The sequence below is a fragment of the Parus major genome, chromosome 19, assembly GCF_001522545.3.
Source record: "Parus major isolate Abel chromosome 19, Parus_major1.1, whole genome shotgun sequence".
In the NCBI taxonomy this organism is placed as follows: domain Eukaryota; kingdom Metazoa; phylum Chordata; class Aves; order Passeriformes; family Paridae; genus Parus; species Parus major.
Window position 1 is genome coordinate 1,937,084 of NC_031787.1, and position 21,125 is coordinate 1,958,208.

The 21,125-nt window shown below is 41.7% G+C and overlaps 1 protein-coding gene across 5 annotated transcripts in view; it reads left to right on the forward strand.

Moving 5' to 3' along the window:
• The window catches only part of CASTOR2 (cytosolic arginine sensor for mTORC1 subunit 2), a 78,576-nt gene that overhangs the window by 11,567 nt on the left and 45,884 nt on the right, over positions 1-21,125 (forward strand). For 2 of the 5 annotated variants that reach the window (XM_015646554.3, XM_033518949.1), the window contains exon 2: positions 303-375. The exons of the other annotated variants lie outside the window; for them this stretch is intronic. In XM_015646554.3, the coding sequence (XP_015502040.1) occupies positions 362-375 (14 nt within the window). In that variant the 5' untranslated portion in view covers positions 303-361. The remainder of the gene's footprint in view (positions 1-302; positions 376-21,125) is intronic. 5 annotated transcript variants of the gene reach the window in all.

The following is a 21,125-nucleotide window of genomic DNA, read 5'->3' on the forward strand; positions in this document are numbered from 1 at the left end:
ATTAGAATGACATGAAGCCCAAATGTGACTTAGTTTGACTTTAATGTGCAGTACTGTGTGGTGCATGCCCTGCAGTAAATGTTGTGCTTTATTATTGTGCAGTTTCTGAAATTCCACTGTAAGAGTGCTCATGTGATGGAGCCTCACTGTAGGGAAGTGTTTTCTCTGTACTCTTCCTATTGGGATCAAGTTACTCCAAGCATTTCTGAGTGGTTCTTATAATTCCTGTACATACAGAAGTGCTGTTGGCTTTATGCCTTATCACATTACCCATCCCAGGTAATTTCTGTGCTGTATTCCAGGGACTGCTGAGGTTTGATCCCAGGACAAGTGCTCTGTGTCTGTATGTAAGGAAAGCCTCATGTCTGAGGAAGGGTAAGTTTCTAAGGCAAGGGTTTGCATGGACTTGCTGAGCTATCCCCTGGTAGCTCTTATGCTGTGACAGGCCAGAAATACTTCTTGTTTGCACAGGAGTGTGAAATCAGGCCAGAATGATTAATGTAAATGTAAATTAATGTGTCCTGTACCCATTTGAATGGCTTTGTTCATTCAGATGGTGGTTGAATTGTAATCTCAGGCAATGATTTAAATATGAAGTAGTTCTGAAACAATATAGTTGCCTGTTGGCTTTTAATGATCTTGTGAAGAAGTGTATTTTGAATGGATATCTCATTATAAAGGTGATAACAACCTAACTACTGGTGGAGGGGGAAAAAAAAGAGGAACAAAGTCAGAAATACTAAGTAATATGTGCATGTGTAAGTTATATGCTTCATGTAAAATTTGTGTCCTTCTGAGATGTACATGAGCATATGTTGGAAATTATTTTTCTTCTTTTATAGTATAGCATTGAGGCTTTAAACTGGTGCATGATTGGCTGCTAATCCATTTTTGATAGCCTTCCATGGCAGGTTGTTGCTGTTTATCTCTTTTTGAGATTTCCTACAACCATAACCATGTGCTTTTCTTAGAGATGTGTGGATGGCCACAGTGCATAGAACAGTTAATGGATCTATCTCTAGGTGCAGTCTCCATTGGCTGGATAATTTAGGGTGTACTCAGAGCATCACAGCAAAGCAGTTGATGAAATTCTTGTCCCTGATTCAACAGTTTCCATCTCCAATGTTTTGGAAGTTGCTGTTAACTTCTTGTGTGTGTTCCAAGTTCAGCAGAGGAAAAAAAACAAACATCAGACATTAACAAACCTATCAAAACTAGGAAGAAAGAAAACACAAAAGAAGGCAGCATCTGGATGAAAAGGACACCTGACACCCCTGCTCTTTGAAGCTACCTCATTTTGTTTGTTTATGGACTCACAGTTGGAGTAGTGTTGCTGTGGGCTGGTTAATTCAGAATTGGATTTGAAATTGACTTGTTAACCTTTCTTTACTCAGGAGAATGAATGGTCAGACGATCAGATCTTGTCATAGGGAGAAAAACTACTTATTTATATAGGTGTAAGGTGTGTGACTAGCAATGGTGTTAACCTTTCTTCAAAACTATAAGGGAGGCTTTTTTGATATGTGTTACTAGTATCCCACTTTGAATATTACATTTTCTCACTTTGTGTTTTCACAGTAATCGTTTTTCCCTTTCACTGGGGTTTGAAAAAATTCAGCGACAGGAACAGTTCCTGAATTCAAAATAGACTAGTACTAGTACTTTTTTCTTGGACTGTTAAAACATACTCCTGGTTATATATTCCTTGCAGGATCAGCACAGCAAAAAGGACAATGAAAGGATTTCATGTGCTCCTTAAATGAGCATTACATAAAACAAAATCTAAAATTAATTAGGACTTACCTTTTAAGCACTTGTCAAATCTCTTCATTGTCAGGTTTTCTTCCTACTTAACGTTCACTTTATATCAAATAAATGAGAGATACATGATAATACTTTCAGAATCACCTAAGTCCCTTTATTTTTAATGCACACTTGGGTACCCCAATGCTCATTGGAACCCCATAGGGCTCGGACTCAAATTGCTGTTGTTGCTTGAGGAGGAGACACTTAAAGGCTTTAAAAAATCTGCCTCCTGCTCAGACTAGCTGGTAACATTCAGGACAGGAGTAAAGTAAAAATGCACCAATGTACACATGTATGAGCATGTGTACAATATGTCTGTAGCTGTATACATGTGTCATTCCACAGTCAGAGTTCTCTTGAAATGGAAATTGCCTTAGCTAGAAAGTGGAGGTAGTTCCTGCTGACAAATAAAACCACATGTTTTTAGAGCTCTAATAGTTGTGCTTCAGGACAGAGAATGTCTCTCTCCCACTATCCTTCAGACGACAGCTGCCACAATGAAGCCTGACTATGAAGAATACATTTTTTGTGGCTGTATCCTGGGCACTGGGAAGACTCTACAGTTCAGAACAATAGCAGAATATGGAGCTGCCAGCAGGCAGTCAGAGTGGACAAGTATAATCATGCACCACTCAGCTTTCAAGGAAATTACAGTTAGTGCACTGACTTGCTCATAATAGCAATCCATTGTTTAGCTTAATAACTTACCAGCTCTCCAGGAACCAGCTAGTGATCACTGTCATCATACACTGCTAATCATTCTGTTCTTAAATTATCCCAAGATGAACTAAGGACCCATCACATCACCTATTAAACCAGCAAACTGAGTGCACTATAATTTTATTTTTTTTTAAGCTAGAAGGAACAATATTGCCTACCTTTTTTTCTTCTCTTGTTTTGTCATTATCTTTGTCATATGTAATTGTGCCTGTAGGTTTTTTTTAAATGTCTGGTAGAAAGGACATTGTCAAATTGTGTTGGGATATTTTTAGATAGATAGAGTTTATGTTAAGTTGTGGGGGTTTTGTGATAACTACTAGGGAACTGAATCTGAAACCTGCTTTTTAAGCAGGTTAATTTGTTTTTCATAAAGCATTTATGGCAGAGGGGTGATTTTTTATTTTTTTATGGTGTTTTCTGTAGTACCTGGGTTCCTGTCAATCACTTGTGTAGCCTGAGAATGCCCCTCTTTAGTAGTGAAGAATGATTATCCCTCTTAGACAAACATAAAATTTAGGCACAGGAGGACAGTGTGACTTACCCAGAGCCATGCAGGGAGCTGTAGAAGAACAAGAAGGAGAAACAAGCTGGTCCCTTTGAGTCCTGATCCCAGTAGGCCTTTTAGCCAAAGGGTTATTTGTGAGTTCAGAGCTGCCAGCACTGAAGGAGCCTTGGAGTATTTCTTCTGAAGGAAGAGAGGCCACAGCTTCATTTGCAGACATTGATATGAAAGATCCTTGAGTGGTGCAAAGTACCAAACCTGCTGGGACACTTTGTGTGGTCAGGAGTGCACAGACATGCAAGCCACGTGGGCAGATCTCCAACCTGTTCCATGCCTAGGACTGAAATGGTGAGTCTGTTACAAGGGGAGGAGAAAACAGATGCATGTGCCCATGTGGAACAGCCTCCTTGCTGTTCTGAATAGTGCAGGCAGCTGTTGCATAGTATCTCCTGATCTCAGGAATTGTGCAGACTGTGGGGTCAGCTGTTTTTATCAGACCAGAACAAGTACATTGGGATTTAAATGAAACCCTGAGTGTTTTTGTGGTTTTCTTTAATTTTTGTTTTGGTTTGTTTTCATCTTTCCTATGTCTGTCTTGGAAAGACAATTGTATCTCTTGATCAGTGACAACTAGAATTAAAACAAGGACCCTTCTGCTCCAAGATTTATTGCCTGGCACAACTATATCTGATGAAGTGTCATCTTTCATGTTTTGAGAAGATGCTGTCTGACTGAGATATCTCTGAAGCATATAAGACAAACCTGTTCTTGTCAATTATAGTAATAGTCTAGCTCAAATTATATAGGACTTCGTATATTGTACTGAAAAATGTAGACCCAGCCTTTGTTAATAAACAGAAAAGATCAAGTTGTTACAAAATGATGATCTCTACAGAGACTACTAACTTTTGCATATACTTCAGATGCATCACCTACTTTTGGCAGCAAGAAGTGAAAAAAATGCTGAGTAGGTATGTCATGTCCCCAAGGTAAATTCTGTAATAAGGAAATACCTGAAGCTTACGGGTGTGGCTTTCTCTTTTCCATGGGAATATTTCCCACTTCTCCAGTTTTCCATCTTTCTTTGAAAACAATTGTTCAGGTTGCAAGTCAGTCCTGTTTTATTGGCTTCATTTTCTATAGGGCCAACAAATGGCATTCAGCCCAAACTCCAAGGTTGTACCAGTTCACTGTATTTTGCATTGCCAAATGAAAAAATAGAATTGAATAGGATTGAATTGGAAATCCTAAAACCTCCTATTAAACAATGCTAACCTGTTCTTTAATGCAACACAATGGCTGTGCAATGATTTATGTTACTGTGTGCTTTGAAATGTGTCTGGCTTGGTAGTTATGCTTGACCAGAGCTTTCTCTCACAAGAAGTATTTCTTTCTTTGCCTTGTCTACAGATACAAGAGTGGAAATATTCAAAACAATGATTTTGTTACAAATTTGCTTGGGATGCCCTCATAACTCATTTCTCTGCATAGCAAAGTTAACAATTTTCTCTGTGTTGGTGACTTAGAGCCCAGGCTGAAATATTCACATTAGAGGGAATGGTTCTGTAAAACCCTGTTCATGCAAACTGGACATCAGTGTGCTTGAGGTTTCTGAAAATATACCTTCACACTCCCACTCCACAACAAACAATGGCTTCAAGCCATGCTGGAGCTGCCCAGCAAAAAGATGAGAGCACTGTAAGCATCAGTTATCCAGAAGAACAAAGGAATGGGAGAGCCTTGGTAAAATAAAAGTTCAAGTAGCAGAAACCACACATATGAGTCTGGAATGTGATGCTGGGGAAAGAACCATCAATAATCCTGTCACTTGCCGATTTTCCCAGGCTGAGAAATGCCATGTTGCTTGCAGTCTGCTCATCTAGATCCAAAAGCCTTTGCTTTTTGTAGCCTCATCAAAAATGAAGCTTATTTTACAGAAATCCAGTGAATTACAGATTATTAAATAATTCAGCTTTTCTTTGGACAGGTCAGCAGTGATTTGCTTGGAAACCTTGGCATACTGTTGATTTTCTGCTGTGGTGAAAGGTTGCCTATGATTTAATCTAAAAGATTCCCTTCCCCTCCCTCCCCTGCCATTTATTTACCTCAGCACAAAATTATTACTTTGACATTGTGTGAGTTGATTCCCGTGAAGGTAACATGCTCCCCCACAGAGTGAGTGCCCTGGCACTGGAGCTTCCCAGGAAATCTGTCAAAACTTCTTCACCTTGGCCTCCATACCTTCACTGTGTCTAACACTGCTATTAAACCAGTAGTAAACTTCACTCCAGGCTTGCATACTGACAGGTTTGAAGCAACAAGCTCTGTAATGTTACTTTTGGTGTTTTTACCCATGTGTTCATGACCATGTGGAGCCTCCTCCTGAAATGTTTCTAGCATCCCCAGTCTGCAGATTGCTGGCTGGGAGCATGTTTCCTCCTTAATGCATTATAGAAAATCAGTGTTGTATATTGCACCAAACTAGTGAATGTAGTGCTTGCATCCAGAATTGGGACATGTCTTTGTGGGAGACTGGCTTCAGGAGAATTATCTGATATTCCAGTTAATTGGTTCATTGGTGGCTTTCTCAGAACCCCATAATGTCCCTTAGTCGTTTTCTTTCAAAATTAACCTGGTTTTCTTGGTCTGAGTAGTTGGTTCTTAAATAAACTAAGTCCTTGGGGTTTAGGGGATTGTATTTACTCATTTTCAGATTACAGTTTTGGTTCCTTCACTGACTGTAGCTTGCTGCCTTTTGAAAGAGTCTGTACTGATGGTTCCTCAATCTGTTGCCACTCATTCTTTGTCCTGTGCTTGTTTCAACATATCATAACTGTTCTACTGGCTCCCTCAAGTCCTGTAGAGCCTTGTTATGTCAGGGTGTGTGGGAGATAGCTGTATATATTTTTGTTGTTGAGTGAATCTCATTTTGAGTCCTTTATCTTTTATATCTCAGGCCTTGGAGGTGTTTGGTCCTTCCCAAAATGTGGTGTTTTTTATAGAAGTGCTCAGCTGGCTAAAGCCTTTGCTGCTGAAGCACTGATGTTGTAGCTGAGCAGGCTTCTTGGAGCACAGACTGTGCAAGGAGCTGGAATGCAGGCTGGGAACTTGGAATATAGGTGGTAGGACTGTGGGCAAGATCAATGCCATGATCAAACTTACACGAAGTCACAGTCTTGACACATTACTAAATCTGTTTTCAGAAGGTTAAACTTTGTAATGACAAAGCCTTTAATCTTCCCTCTCCTGTTCTTTCACACATACACAGACACACAATCATCTTTTTCATTCTTCTTTCTCTTTGGTCTGCAGAAGGCGAATTCCTGCAGCATTCCTGGCATAAGGAAGGAAGCTGATAATGCTGGTGTGTAATGCTGAAGCTACAGCTGTTTAATAGTTTCCAGCACAGGGCTCTTGCATTTTAGCTGGGGGAAGATTCCTGAGTGAAGCTTCACAAGGGCACTGTGTCCTCTTGCTCCATCCAAGTCTAGTTGTGTGCCCGAGTGCCCTCTTTGGGAGAAGGCAGGGGTTGTGTAGCAACTACAGCACCAGGAACCAGGATTCCTACCTTCTATTCTTAGCTCAGCAACCAATTTGTTGTAAAGCCTTTGGCAAATCATTCAGGCCTAATCCTGCACATACAGCAGCCCCCAACAAAGTCCTTTGTGTTTTTCACTGGGGACAGAGGATCAGCTTCTTAACTTCTCCTTTTCTGGCACACCAGAGGACCAATGAATGGGAAAATACGCAAGAAAACGTGCTAATTTGTTCATGTTTATGAAGCAGTGACGTGGGCATCACTGTGTGATATGTGTGATCTTGCATCCATAAAGGGAGATTGATTGATTGCTGTTATCAGCTGGATCTCTGGAGCACAGGATTTTTGGCCTCTCTAATCAGAATGCAATTTTACATGATTATACAGGATAATGCTGGAAATGCCTTTGCACTGTCCAGATGGCAGGGTCAATGTAGCGTGGACCTTGCTCAATTGCTTTGTGTGCCAGTCTAAGTGCTGCTGCATTTCTCTCTTTATGCTACTGGCACAGCTAGAAATTGAGGAATTCTATGACTGTTGATAAATTCTGTGAGATGGAAATGAATACCTACAGAGACCTCTGCTTTAATTGACCTTAAATTAATTTCCCCCCGTTTTGCAAAGGTGAATGGCAGCACTCATTTTCCTGTGGTACTTATGCTTCAAAATAATCTGAGCTGCAATCTGAAAATGAAATGGTATAAAAAACATCCTGGGCTAGGAGTTAATTTCAGGAGTACCTTGTAAGATAAAAAGGCATAACAAAAAGGAACTTTAATCTGCAACCTCCTTGCCTTTACATTTGGCCATGCTGTATTTTGTAGCATGTGAGGTTCTGGTATCTGCTGAGTGCAGCATCTTGCTCTGCTGATTTGTGTAAGGCTTTATTTGCCTGCTGCAGGGACAGAGGTGGATTAATCTATAGAGCTGTCGGCAGAAATCCCTTAGTAGGCTTTTGAGGGGAGATCAGCTTGAAGAAAACACAACTTGGTTTTTGTGTCAGTTGAATTTTTGATAATATTACAGAAAGTCTGGTCTCTTTGTAAACTTAGTTCTGAAAACACAGGGCCTGGTAGGGGATTTTTTAGGTAGGTAGTGTTTTAGTGTAATGCCCTTGCCTGGGAAGGGACAGGGCTGTTCCAGAGCTCACAGATACTTGACAAATAGAACTAAACTACAAATAAAACTATGCCTTGCTGAATACATCATTTAGTTAAAATAAGAGACAGAAGAGCAGAACTATTACCTTCCATGCCACCTGGGCTGGGACAACATTCTCCTTTCCTCTGTCCTCAGTGAATTATCCTGTCTCCCACAGCAAGTCATTTCTGGGATCTGGAGGGGCAATGGTGTAAAGGGCACAGGTAGCCCACAGTCAGAAGCTTCTAGTTTGTTGGAAGCTACATGTCTATACCTTTAAATATGAATATCAATCTGTTGGTGTCTCTCCAGCTTTACAGTTTTCCTATTGTCTTTGCATTTGGGGCAGTGCACTGGAGCTGCCAGCAGTGCTGGGTACTCCTGGTCCTCGTGGAACTTCACAGAGGGATGTACCTGCTAGTGCCCATGTCCCACCCCAGTGCTGAGGTCTCTGAGATTGATGCACCAGGGCTGGGTCTGTCCCCCCCAGATGATGATGATGATGATGATGATAACAGCAATACCATCTATCATACTGTTCTTGGCAGTCACTGCATGGTTGTGATTTGGAGCTCTCGTTCAGCAGTCTCCTGTACTCTAAGGAGATTGTCCTCATATTGTTCTAATGTTTCTCCAAGAATATTTTCTCTTCATGCGAGTATAAGAGTCTCTTGCTCTCCTGTCTGCTCTCTCCTTCTCAGTTGTAGAGCCCTCCTGCCTTGAAGGGGAAGGCTGGCTGAAGGAACTTGTTTGCTGCAGGGCACCAGTGCCCCTCTGGGCATGGGATAAGTTTTGGGGCAAGTTGGATGGTTTGTTTGTCTTGGGAGGACTCAGAACTAATTGTGAGCTTTCAGTTTTCTTCCTACCTCCTTGGCAGAGGTGGCATCCCTGAGTACTTCTCACCACAAAAGAGCAGGAAGGTTCATCCGTAACAAAACTGGGATCAGGAAAGGGGCCAGGAAAAAACCTTCAGCTCTGCTTCTCCAAGTGCTGCACTGCACCAGCACCTCAAGATGAGCTTAAATGTAGCCCAGTGCTGAGAGGCCAGGCTGACCACAGTTCACATATCAGAATGGCTCCCTGCCATTGTTGGTTCTTTTGTTTTTCTCCACATTTTCAAATCAGAAGAGTTTTGACAGCTCCAAATCTTTCACAAGACAATTTTTCACCCATAAATTAAACCAACTCTCCAAAATATGTCTCACCAAGGAATTTGCTGCCTGCTACAGTGATTCCAGTTTCATTGATGGGATTTTCAAAGGACTGAGATCAGTATGAGCGCTTACTGCTCAAGTCTGCAGTCAGGCAGCCTGTCCTCCCTGTCCTCTGAAACTGGAAAACCTGGTGGGAAACTCTCTTGTTACCTAGTAGAGCTAATCATTAATTAGCAGGGGATGAAGTACACCAAACAATCTGCTATGCCAGATGGATGCTTCAGTGTTTAATTTATGTTCTCAAAATAACTGGACATAGATATGCTCCGCACCATGGCCTCAATCTTGCTTTTGTTGAATTCAGTGGTAAGAATGATGTTGGCTTTAGTGATCCAAGTACATATTTCTTTGAGAAAAATGTATTTTGGCATCAAACTGTAACAGTAAAAATGAAATTAATAAAAGCTGTCCAGAGCAGTGGACTTCACCTTCTTACACAGTGGCCCATTGGTGAAAAAATGAAGTTTTGTTTTTATTTCCCTAGAGCATTTCTAATATCTGAATACCAAGAAATGAGTAATTAGGTTTGGTTTTGGCTTTTCTGTTTTGCTCCTATGAATATCCTATGTGTCTTCCTAAGAGAGTTGAGAGTTTGGGGGAGCTCTGAATCGTATCAATAGTTCACCCACATTTTGTGAAAGGCAGTGGATTTGTTCTGCCATGCTCATGCAAGAATCCAGGTATTTACTAAAGGAGTTATTTGTAAAGCTGGAGAAGAGACAGGCTCTGGAGGATGGAAAAAATTTGAATTTTTCTGCTTTTGTCTTTTTTGTTGAAATTCAAAATATTGATGATACATCTTACCAGTTTTTAACTATGAAAATAAGCTTTATACACTCACCTTCAGCTGTGTCCAGATGAATTTGAGAGTTATTTACAGGATAAACTGTGCAATCAAAAGCCAATTCAAATCTCCATTAGTATCCTCTAAAAATAAAGCACAGCATGCTATGCACAGACTGACCTCACAAGCTTCAATTCTATTTTCAGGATTTAACCAAAACATTGAATTACTTTTACCTTTGTGATATTGTGAGGATTATTTTTAATGAAGTGTTTTAACATGCTGTAATTGGTTTTTTAGCAAATGTGTCTAACACTTGATAGAGAGGGGATGGTTCTGGGAACAAGACAATGCTGTCTTGCCTCATTTATCTGAGAGTTGGGTAAACATTCCTTGAGGATCAGGGAGGGAGAGGTTATTGATGACTTTCCTCTTATTACAGCCATGTGCAAATCCCAGAATACTTGTGTGTGAAGTGCAGGGAGGAGCTGATGTGTACAGGTTAAATGGTCTGATCCTCACATGTGCTGTAGGAGCAGCTTATGCCCACAGGAAACAGAGCAGAAAGCTGAATCTGAGCAAGCTGAAGCTGAATCTGAGCAAGCTGAAGCTGAGCAAGTGTGGTGGGTTGACCTTGGCTGACACAAAGTACCCTTCCAGCTGCTCCATTGCTCAGCTTCCCAGGACAGGGGAGAGAAAATAACATGGAAAACAACTCCTAGGTTGAGATAAGGCAGTTTACTAAAGTGAAAGCTTGCATGTGCACAGGCAAAGAGTAAAATGAGTTTTATTCCTTACTTTGCATCAGCAAAAAGGCCCCTTCTGGGGAAGCAGGGCTTCGGCACACATGGTGGTAGCTTGGAAAGACAAACATCTTAAATAATGAATGCCCCTTCCTCCTCCTTTTCTTAGCTTTTAGATCTAAGCTAATTCTATGGTCTAGAATATCCTTTTGGTTCATTTGGGACAGCTGGCCAGGTTGTGTCACCCCAGGATCTTGCCCCTTGTTGAGGAGACAGCGCTGCTGCTGTGCCAGTGCTGCTCAGCAGAAGCCAAAACACTGGTGGTGTTTCATCAACACCTCTGCACTTCCCAGGGCAAAACACAGCACTGAGTGAGGGCTGCTGTGGGAAAATGAACTCCATCTCAGCCAAATCTAATACAGCATTAGATCAGCTCATTCTGTCTCCCTGATGTACTCTCAGCCCACTTTTAAGGTTAGACTGAAGCCTGGTCTCTGGAAGTAGGTTTAACACCTGTTTTTACATGGGAAGATGAAAGTGATAAAGTTAAGGACAATAATTTACACCTGTTTGCTGCAGGGAGATGTGAAGATCTATTTGTAAAATCTGTTTGCAGACAGTTCATGTCCTGAACTGCTGAGGGTCAGGAAGGGATGGCAAACAGGCTGGAGAAAGTCCTGGTGCATGATGCTGCATTGTTGCTGGGGAAGGAGGCAGCAGGGCGAGGTGTCTGCATTTGGAGCCCCATTTTTCGCTGGCAACAACAGACACAAATTATTCCCTGCTCTGGTTATTGCAGGGCATTTGCCAGCATAGAGCTTTGTACTGAAATCTTTGGGTGGTGTGCAGTAATTGGTTTGTTTTTAATTTCTTTCCTTTTTTTAAACGATGCTTCAAATGCTGCAGCTTTGCCATGGGGTTATAATTACATAAACCATAGAAATGTACTTCAATGACCAGTCAGATAATGTTGTTTTTTCCAGTAGTTTAAGCTTGCCATTTATTAAGCTGTTGAAGGAATATAATTGAAATTCATTGGGGAGTTTAATTTCATCAAGCCCTCTATAGTTTCATGCTTTTGCTGTGTCTGTGTGCATTTGGGTTGCCTGTAAATGGCTTGCTCACTTTCATAAAGGAATTAGCACAACTGTGCAGCTGTGTAAGGAGCCAGCCCCCAATCCCCACCTGATGCTGCTCAGCATGCCCAAGTTTATTGACATAAACATGTGCAGAAGTGGCCTCTAAATATTACAGTTGGCAGAAAAAGTTTTATATTTTTATTAATTTTACTGCAGTTCTTTATTCTACTTTTGAGCATAAACAGACACCTGAGGTCTAATATAGTACAGAAGGTTTTAACGGTTCTGGGGATGCTCCAGCCATGCTGACTGTTGCTGGGAGATGGCTGCTGCCTTCCAGCCCTGTCAGGCTTTATGGTCAGCAAGAAACCCACTTGTTTTTTCTTACTTCATGAATTTTCAGCTTACCTGCTGGTTCTGTAGGTGTCAGCTCCATCTGGGGTCTGCCCTCAGCTTAGTGTGGAGGGCTTATCCAAAAAACCAGCGCTTTGCAAGGCAGAGTCCCCTGCTGCATCCTCCTTTCCTGTATAGCCCTGGTTCTTCGTGTGTGCCACAAGACCCTGCACTGTGTCCCCCTGTCAGCCCCTGGGATTTACCTTCCTTCCTAACATGGAACTTGTGAGGCCCAGTGATGCTTTCTGGCACTCCAAAACTGAGAGGGAGGAGTCAGGGGACTTGTACTTCTCAGATGTGGCAGGCCTCCTCCAGCGGGATTTCTATAACCAGCAAATCCGGGGAGGAGTTTAAGCATTGCTTGTCTGATCTGAAGACATGAACTAGCAGGAACCTTCTCCAGCTGCTCTGCGGAAAACGCTGTGTGGACATGAGAGCCTGAAGAGAGATCTGCCATCCATCAGTGTGTGGCTGTGCTGGATTTCAGGTGTGGTGGCTGTGGTGCTGTCCAGGACTCCGTGTGCTGCCTCATCCTCCGCGGCTCTGAGTGCGCTCTCCGCCATCCCCATGGAAACGCAGCCACTCTTTTTTTCTGTGCATGGTAGTGCCTGGATTTTCATGCTTTTGGCAGTCTTGTTCCTTAAACCAGTGACTTTAGCTGTGAAAGGTGAGCATGTGGGGAAGGACCTGCTTACAGAGATCTGGGCTCTTGCTTTAATTCTTTCACTAATGGGCTTCAGGTACTCAGTTTTCACTCTGGCCCCTTGCAGGTGGGGAGGGCAGAAGGATGAACGCTGTCAGTGGGTTCAGTTCTGCTCCAGTCTGAGTTGCAGGCTTGGGGGAAGGGTTACTGTGTTACCACGGGAGTTTTTTTGCATAAATTGGACTTTTGAATGATTATAAGAATTATTCTAAGAATTATTCTCTGCTTTGACTGAATCGGTCCTCGCTGCTTTCCTCATTGTCTGGCGTCTCTGCAATTCCTCACTTGAAAAAGCCAGGCTGTGACGGGCTGTTAGCATGGGCTGAGCCCAGCAGGACATACACGCTTCTCTGCAGTGTGGTTTCTTTGCCTTTTCTTTTAATTAAACTTCAGCATCTTCTGGTTGTTTTCTAGTGATTGTGCTCCACTTTGTTGAAGCCGTCCTTGACAAGGCTCAGCCTGTTCAGTTTGCACCAGATCTTCTGTGCTTTCTGGCAGTGTCATAATGCCAGTCCTTCTCAGACTCTTTTTCTGAGGCAGATATGAAGGGGAGCTCACAGAGATTGGCCTAAGATCACACAAGAAACCTAGAATAATACTGCAGGCAGCTTTGAATTCTCAATTTTGATCTGTAAAACATGGTGGGGGAAGTCTCTTCCTTGAGTCTTATAAGGGTAAGTACATCAAGGGCAGTTGAGAAAAAAAGGTATTTCAATTCTGATGACCATAAAAACACATTGTATTTCAGGCTTGGGGATGCTACAGACGCCTCAGATTGTCACCTCAAAAGATCCAACTGTTGTGTGTCTGCTGTAGCTGCAATCACAGAATAAGGTGGATTTTAGGAATGTGTTTTGATTGAGGCTACTGCTTTAAGCACACTAGCAAAACTGTCTTCTGGGTCTGAGCAGTGAGAAAATTTTCAAGGTGGTATGCCTTGAAGTTTTCTGCTTACTTAGTAACTTAGGCTTGATTTCCACATCTGAGACATACGAAATAAATGAATTTAAATACTCAGAGATGATTGGGGGTGGAGGGAAGGGCTTGTTAAGCAGCCTTTTCCTCTGTAAAGAAAGATCTCCCTGTCAGTTACAGGAAGATCTGTTACACCGTCTGGAATAATGCTACAGTTAAATCATGTTTATGATGAGCCCTGGGAGGCCAGGGACACGAACACAGTGAAGCTGCACCTCTGTTCCATTCCATGCCCAGGGTTATTTGGGAATGTTGATAACCATGGGGATCCCTGAACACCCATGGCTGGGTTGCAGTTGTTTTATCTACTGGAACATTCAAAATCAGGAATAAAATTCTAACGTGTGAATGTTCAAATTACCACTGAGTTAGCACTGAAACACTGAGTAGGTTGCTCTCTACAGAGGTGCTGAGCCATTGCAGCTCCAGCTGCTTGCAACAGGAATTAGCAGTAGCTCAGCAGTTTGGAAGCTGCTGAAGGACTTGCAAGCAGATGTAGATGACTGTCTCTCAGCAGTGAAGTTGAAAATACTGGCCTGAATTTCCATGGCAAAGGAATATAAATAAATAGCAACAAATTAAGCATGATGGAGAGAGGAAGAAGTTCATGACAGCCATAAATGTTATGGGAAATGAACTCTTTCTTCATAGCTGTTCTCAGAGCAGCAAATCAGCCAGTGTAAACTCACAGTGGTGTTAAATCACTCCTGGTGATTTGATGCTTGGGAGTTGAGTGTGGATTGGCACTCAATTTGAGTTGAGTGGTAGCTTGGTGTTGCACTCATTTGATGGGATTGTTCCAGCCCAGTGAATCACATTTTGTTTCTGATTTACCCCCATGGCCAGGACGGGGTTAATTTTTGCCATAGGGAGGAGGGGTCATGGTCAGCACCTGGAGGTTATTCTCACACCACCCCACCATGGAGGGGATCTGGCAGCAGTCAGGTATTGTGGGCTCTGCGTGGTGACCAAATTGCAGGTGAAGCCTTAGCCTCCCTTGGACCCTGTTGTTAATATTGATGCTGTTACTGTTCATTTCCTTACTTCACTACTTGTTTTCAGTACATTTTTCTCATCTTAGCCCCTGATCTTTACATTTTGTGCCTCCAATTCTTCTCTGCAGCCCCCTGCAGGATTGGGGGGAGGTGTGAGCAAGCAGTGCATGGTTTGGGGTGTTTCAGTGAGGACACTAAACTGGGGAATACCATTCCTAATATACAACACCCCACCTCCACAATGGCCAGATCTTCTCATTTGTGACAAAATTCTGGTTCTCCATATGCACAATAAAGTTACTAAGAACATATATTTTTATTTTTTTTTTATTTATTTTACTTGTTACATCTGTGTTATCCTGCAAGAACTGTTCTGATTGAATTTGCAGCAGGGAACAGGGAGAGACTCCCAACTTTTCATCCCTTGTGTCACTCAGGACTTTCCCTGTTGAATTCACCCAGAGCACAGAGCTGCAGGAAACATTTTGTTATCCAGGAGTGGGGCAGTTCTGACCTTGCAGGGCAGTGAACCTTTCTCACTGTAAAAAGTGATAGTTTTTTTTTACCTGGAGACTGTTTTGATACTGCCCTGCTGGGACTGTCATGTGTGCCAGCACAGTGTCAAATATGAGCAATATGGGGCTAGCAGGAAACCTGGAGTTTTAGAGAGCACTGCCTGCTCCTGGCATATCTGAGGGAGAGAGTGTATAGGTGAACACTTGATAACATAATAGGTGTTGTTCTGAAGCAGCAGCACCTTTAGAAATGCCACAATATATGCCTTATTTTTGTCTTCTTTTGAAAACTGAGTGGTGGACAGTTGGATGTATTGGGAGGACAAGACAATGATTCTCAGTCTGGCACTACACTGAGGTACAACAGAGCATTATAACTGTAATATAATTATAATGCAATAATTAAATTTTAAAGCCATAACTGAATATACTTGTAAATGCTTACTGTGTCTACTGCCATTATCTCTTCTCCCTTTCTTGCTTGATTTTTTGCCCATTGCTCTCCTTTCTGTACACAAGTGCATAATTCTCTCTGCAGGCTTTTTTTCAGCACATACAGCTGTGAGTTGGCCTGCACATCAATCTTCTCTTACCTGGGGAAATGCTTCAGCTCATGTAGATCTGTTCCTTCCATCAAGAGAGTCATCCTCTTCATAGACCTTCAGATCATTTAAAATAAAAAAAATATCTTCAAGCACTTTCCCAGAATTTTCAATGCTAATTGAATACTCCCTCTAGGAATTATTTGGTAAATGATGAAAGCAGAGCTGTGAACGTGGAAATACTCCTGGGTGTTCAAGCACAGGAATGGGTTAATTGTTCCATGGGGACATACTAGCATTTGCTCTCTCCTCTCCTTGCTCTTTCAGTAATTTTTTTCTTTTTTGGTGTGAGATAAGAATTAGGGCTGTTGAACCAGACTTGTTTCTAGTTAAATACAAACAAGAAGTAATTTTCTCCACATACACACAGAAATTGTCATCCTGGTTTTGAGTAGTGGTGTAAAGCTTCAGGACCCTTCTCCACACCTGTGAAGTCTAGCTGAGCTGCTTCATTTAAAAAGGGCTTTCTTTTTTTAAATGGCATGTGATTACATAAAAACTTCATCTGTTTTTAGATCCATCAGCATCAAGGCAGTCATTTGATAATCAGAAAACCATACAAATCTGATAGCATGGCACAACAGCAAATTGCTGCCATTTGGTGGAAGTGTAGTGGGGAGCATTGCTTTCACTGCTGCTTCCTCACTTCTGTGCCAGCAATTTCTAAGTTGTTGGGACAGGATGGAAGCTGTCTGAACACACAAGGAAATGTGAATAAAATGGCAGCAGTCTCTGTGATTAACTGGATATCTTTGTACTTGGTTCTTGTTTAATAATGCACCAAGGCTATGCTTCTCTTGCTTCTTCTCTGCATGTTGAAATTGTCTGATGCCTAAAATATGACCCTTTATGTATAAATTAATTATACATAATATTATAATATTATAATTATTACATAATAATAATTATGTATTATTAATCTTGCCTTTGTGTTTGTAACAGGAGTTAAGTTGGTGGCAGTACTTGGTTTAAACTGTGGGCTTCTGACCTATGTCTCACCTTTTATTTCTTTTTCTAGCAGCTGAGGCAATTGATATTATCTAAGTTGGTAATAATATTTGAAGCATGCCTGGAAATATCTGATAAGTGGCTTCATTCTTTTGGTAAAAGAGTGAGGCAGAGAAAAGCAGAGCTTAGTGTAAAGTTTATTAAATGGCAGAGCACGTTTAATCTTTCCACCCCACAAATTGAAGCCAGAATCCAGCATTTGTAATCACCAGTGTCCCTGCAGCATCACTAAAAACTGGTTTGTCTTTGCCACAGCAGATTGTTTTTTTCTTTCTCAGATGGACATAATGGGTTGTTTGTTCTTTCTCCTTGGACAGCTGAATAATATGTGCACAAACCCACCTACCTCTGTGCTCTAAAATCATGGAAATCAGCAAGTTGCACAGCTACCCTTTTTGACAGTATTGTAGCATGCTGTAAGTGCTAATATTCATTAATATGCACTGGCAACTGCTTGTGCAAACTGAAATCTGCAGTTTCCAGTTAAATGGCAGATGAACATCCTGAGGGACAGGTATGTGAACACTTAGAGCATGTACATGAGCTCTCATATGCCCACCATTGAATGCTTCTCTCCTTATCACTTTCCCCATGTCTTTCCTTCAATGCACTTCATTTTATTGAACTTTAAGGATAATTGCAAACTTCACGAGAGCTAAATTAGGCTTGAGCAGATAGGTTGTCAGAAACTACTACCTGAGTTGTAGCAGTAGCAGCAGAACTAATAATGTTACTGCAAATTGCATATATTTTATGTTTTCTGGCTTTTCTCCACGATTTTATTGCTTTGCCACTTCTATTGGTGATATCATCAATTATCATCTGAAAAATAAAATAAATTGTCTCATTTACTGATGCTGGGTGAAAGAGTTACCTGTGAACTTACAGCACTTCCCCACAGCTGGCAAGTTCAGAGGTACCTGAGATGTTGATGTGGTTTTTTTGTACTTGGATTTTTCACTGGAAAAAATGGATGGCAGCCCAGAATAATGCATTGAATGCATTGAAGCCATAAGCTGCATCTAGGAGTCCCAAGCCCCAGTGCTGCCATTTCCATTAAATCCCTTCCATTACTTGCAGGTAAAGATCCAAGCTCGTCCTGGCAGTTTGAATGACCATGAGCACCTACACTTCTACTTCTGTGGCTGTTTTTAATCCAGCTTTCTTGGACATATTTTTATCTAGGCAGAAATTGAACATAGTAATTTGCCTGTTCCTGTGCTTGACAGACAAAAGCCTTTCCAGTCATAGACATAAATCTGGGGAGAAATGCAGGAGCAAATGCTGCATTCTTATTTTGTGGGGTGTTTCCTTAGAGAAGAGGAGCTGACCTTTTCCCAAGGGAACAAGGCTGCCCTTCACATTTACCTCTTGAGAACAAGAGCTCTCTCACACACTAAAGCATCTTAAAATGGAATAATACCTCTCTTGACCTTTTTTTTCCTCCTCACTAAATCCACAGGACTTTGTTCCAGAGAACTCAGCACCTGTATGTGCAGCTGCTTTCCCACACTTCAGGTTCTGCTTCATATGTAAGTTTTGGACTTGATGTCAAAAGCTGAGGGTGTGTAGGACAGAGATCAGTCAGGACAATGTCTCCTTTTTGCCCTCAAAAGCCATCTTTGGAGGACTAGTGTTGGTGAAACTGCTGTGAGACTGTATTTTTCTCTGAGGTAAGAGATAAAAGCTTAAAAGATAAAGTCACACTAAGTGAAACCTGAAATAAATGTGCCTTGTTGCATCAGGTAGTAGAAGAAAATGCTGGCCTCTGTACAAAGCAGATCTTACAGCACCTTTGTGATCCAAGGGGTGAAGCATGTTCCTTACTAAGCAAAAACATTTTCTTCTTTGAGGTTCCTTGTCTCTGGTATCTCCTTTTATTGGGGGCTTTTCTATACAAATACCTTACAAAAATGTCTTTGTATGCTGTAAGCTGTGCAAGTTCTGTCCTCTCCAAAGCCAGCAGACTAACAGGATAAACCAGTGAGACTGATTTGGCTGATTCCTCATGATCAATTGTAATTGATCTTGTAATTCCTAAAGGCTTGACTTTGCAATACTCCCCATAAGTGGTTCAGAGAGTGCCCTTTCTTGGGCTTTACTAAATAGCTGATTGGATACAAAGATTGCAAGACTAGTAAAAGCAGGAAAATTCTAAATCTTGCAAGAATTTGACTGATCTCTGTGTAGTGGTGCAGTGTGAATTTACACAGAAGGTTGTATATGGTGCTTATCCAAGACGAAGTAAATTCTTTCCTTAGGAAGATAAGTGAAATTTTCCTTACCTGTCTTACCTACTCTTTAATGGAATTGCTCATGATGAACATGAGTGCTGAGGGAAAACTAACAATACTAGATTGTCATGTCTTTAAATAAATTAAAACCAAACTGTAAGTCAGCTTCATAACTTAACATTTAGTGTGTCCATTTAGTCCATCTTGAATATATCAGAAACCAATGCAGAGGAATGAATAAGAAACCACAGCACAAATTAGTGCAGGATGACATTGTTCCATGTGTAACATGAAAGCATTTGGCACCATGAGCTCATTTCGATCTCACTTGTTGTGTCTTCTGCCTCCTACCAGCTTAGAAAAGAGCTGGAGCTGTGCCTTAATGAGATGAACTCAACATGAATGATATGTGGTTTACTCAGAGTTCATCAAATGTGTTTAACTTTCATGAAAGCAAGGATTTCTTAGATGAAGTTTCCCTCACCTACTCTCAGTGATTCACTGGGTCTAGAAATCATAATTCTCATCTTATTGAGGAAGAGATCCCATGGTACAGTAGCAGCTTGGATGGAAAGCACAAGTTCCCTACACTTACAGGCCCCAGGTGCAGAGGAGCTCAGTTCATTTTGGGTACCTGTAGGGGTTTGAGAAGTACTGGAGTGCCTGACTCCTTTTCCACTTCTCTTGAAGCAGGGGTGCTTTGGAAACCTCACAGTAATCAACCCTGCCTACCTTTCAAAGTTGTGCTGCTGAATTTTACTATGGAATTTGTCTGGCTGGCAAGTACTGGTGGAAAAGTGCTGCCATCAGTGAGGCAGAAGCAGCAGCTCTAAATTGATTTTTCCCCTTACATCAATGACTAAAATGTACCATCCCCAGTCTGATTTCTGGGAGGTTCTCCTCAAGCCTTGTTTGCTTGGTGCCTTACAGGTAATTCACAGTGCTGAAACCTGAAATGAGTTCAGCTGTGTCAGGGCTAACAGATGGCCATTGCCTAGGAGAAGATACTAAGCATTCTGTACAGGTTTTGCAGCATGGTGAAAATCCAGGTTAACAGAAACAGCCAAAAGTGAAGGCTGAATTATATCAGATTCCTGAGTCATCAGCTATTGATGCAGAAGATCCTGCTACGCTTTCGTTGTGATGCTGCAAAGTAGCATTTCCAGCCCCCTGGGCAAAGACATCAAAGGATAGTGAAGATAAAAACAGGCCATGTTTACTTTGAGAAAAATGTTCTATTTATACAGGCAGATGTTGAAGCAAGTGAAAACTTTAGGACTGCTTTAATGAAAGTTTGGCAGTCCTCAACCTTTGAAAACTCATACCCAGGCTTGCTTGCTTTCCTCCAAAATCATAGAGCTGGCTTTGAGTGCCTCTGCTTCTTAGCAGAGGAAAGCTTTTTCCAGAATGAATGAGGAGCTCAGAGCAAAGCAAGGCCTGCTGTGACCTGGCAGGGCAGGAGGGTTGGCCAAGCCATGGCCTTTGCCAGAGATGCCCCTCAGTCATGGCAGTCCCTTTCTCACATGGGCTCCTGATACAGGGGCTGCTGTGTTTGGTCTGATTCCCTTCTGGGCTGGTCCCCAGCTCATGCTCTGGGACAGCTCTCTGCCATCAATACAGCCAGGCAGTGTGGCAGGAGCACACAGGTGTCACCTGTCTAGAAGTATCTCCCATTGTTTGAGTCATCTGATAGTTTCAACTTCATTATTGATGAGAATTAAAAGCAACATCTGACAGCATATTTTCTGTTGTGTCCACTTGCCCCCTTACTGGTTAGAAGGAAAAATGAAACCAGAGCATTTCCAGGCGTGGAAGGATGAGGTGTTGGCATTGCCCAGCATTACCCTTATCTGGTTTTGGTGGGCCTCAGCTGCACACAGAGGAAGATCCAAGACCATTACTCATTAAATTCTTATTCTTTGTAGGTATATTTTGATGATACAGCCTAATATTGTTCTGAGAGTATTTGTTCTTCCCATACCTTTACAAGAAGAAGGTTGTGTAGTTTTGTTATAGCTTTTTTTTTCATCTTAGCTATTGATTTCACAATTTAAATTTCTTGTAAATCTTTAACAGCTGTTATTTTGTGGCTTTAATTTTCTCAATCTAGTTTAATACTTAGCCTGCACAGCACTTGGTACATGATTACAGCCTGGTCATTTTGCAGTCTTTGG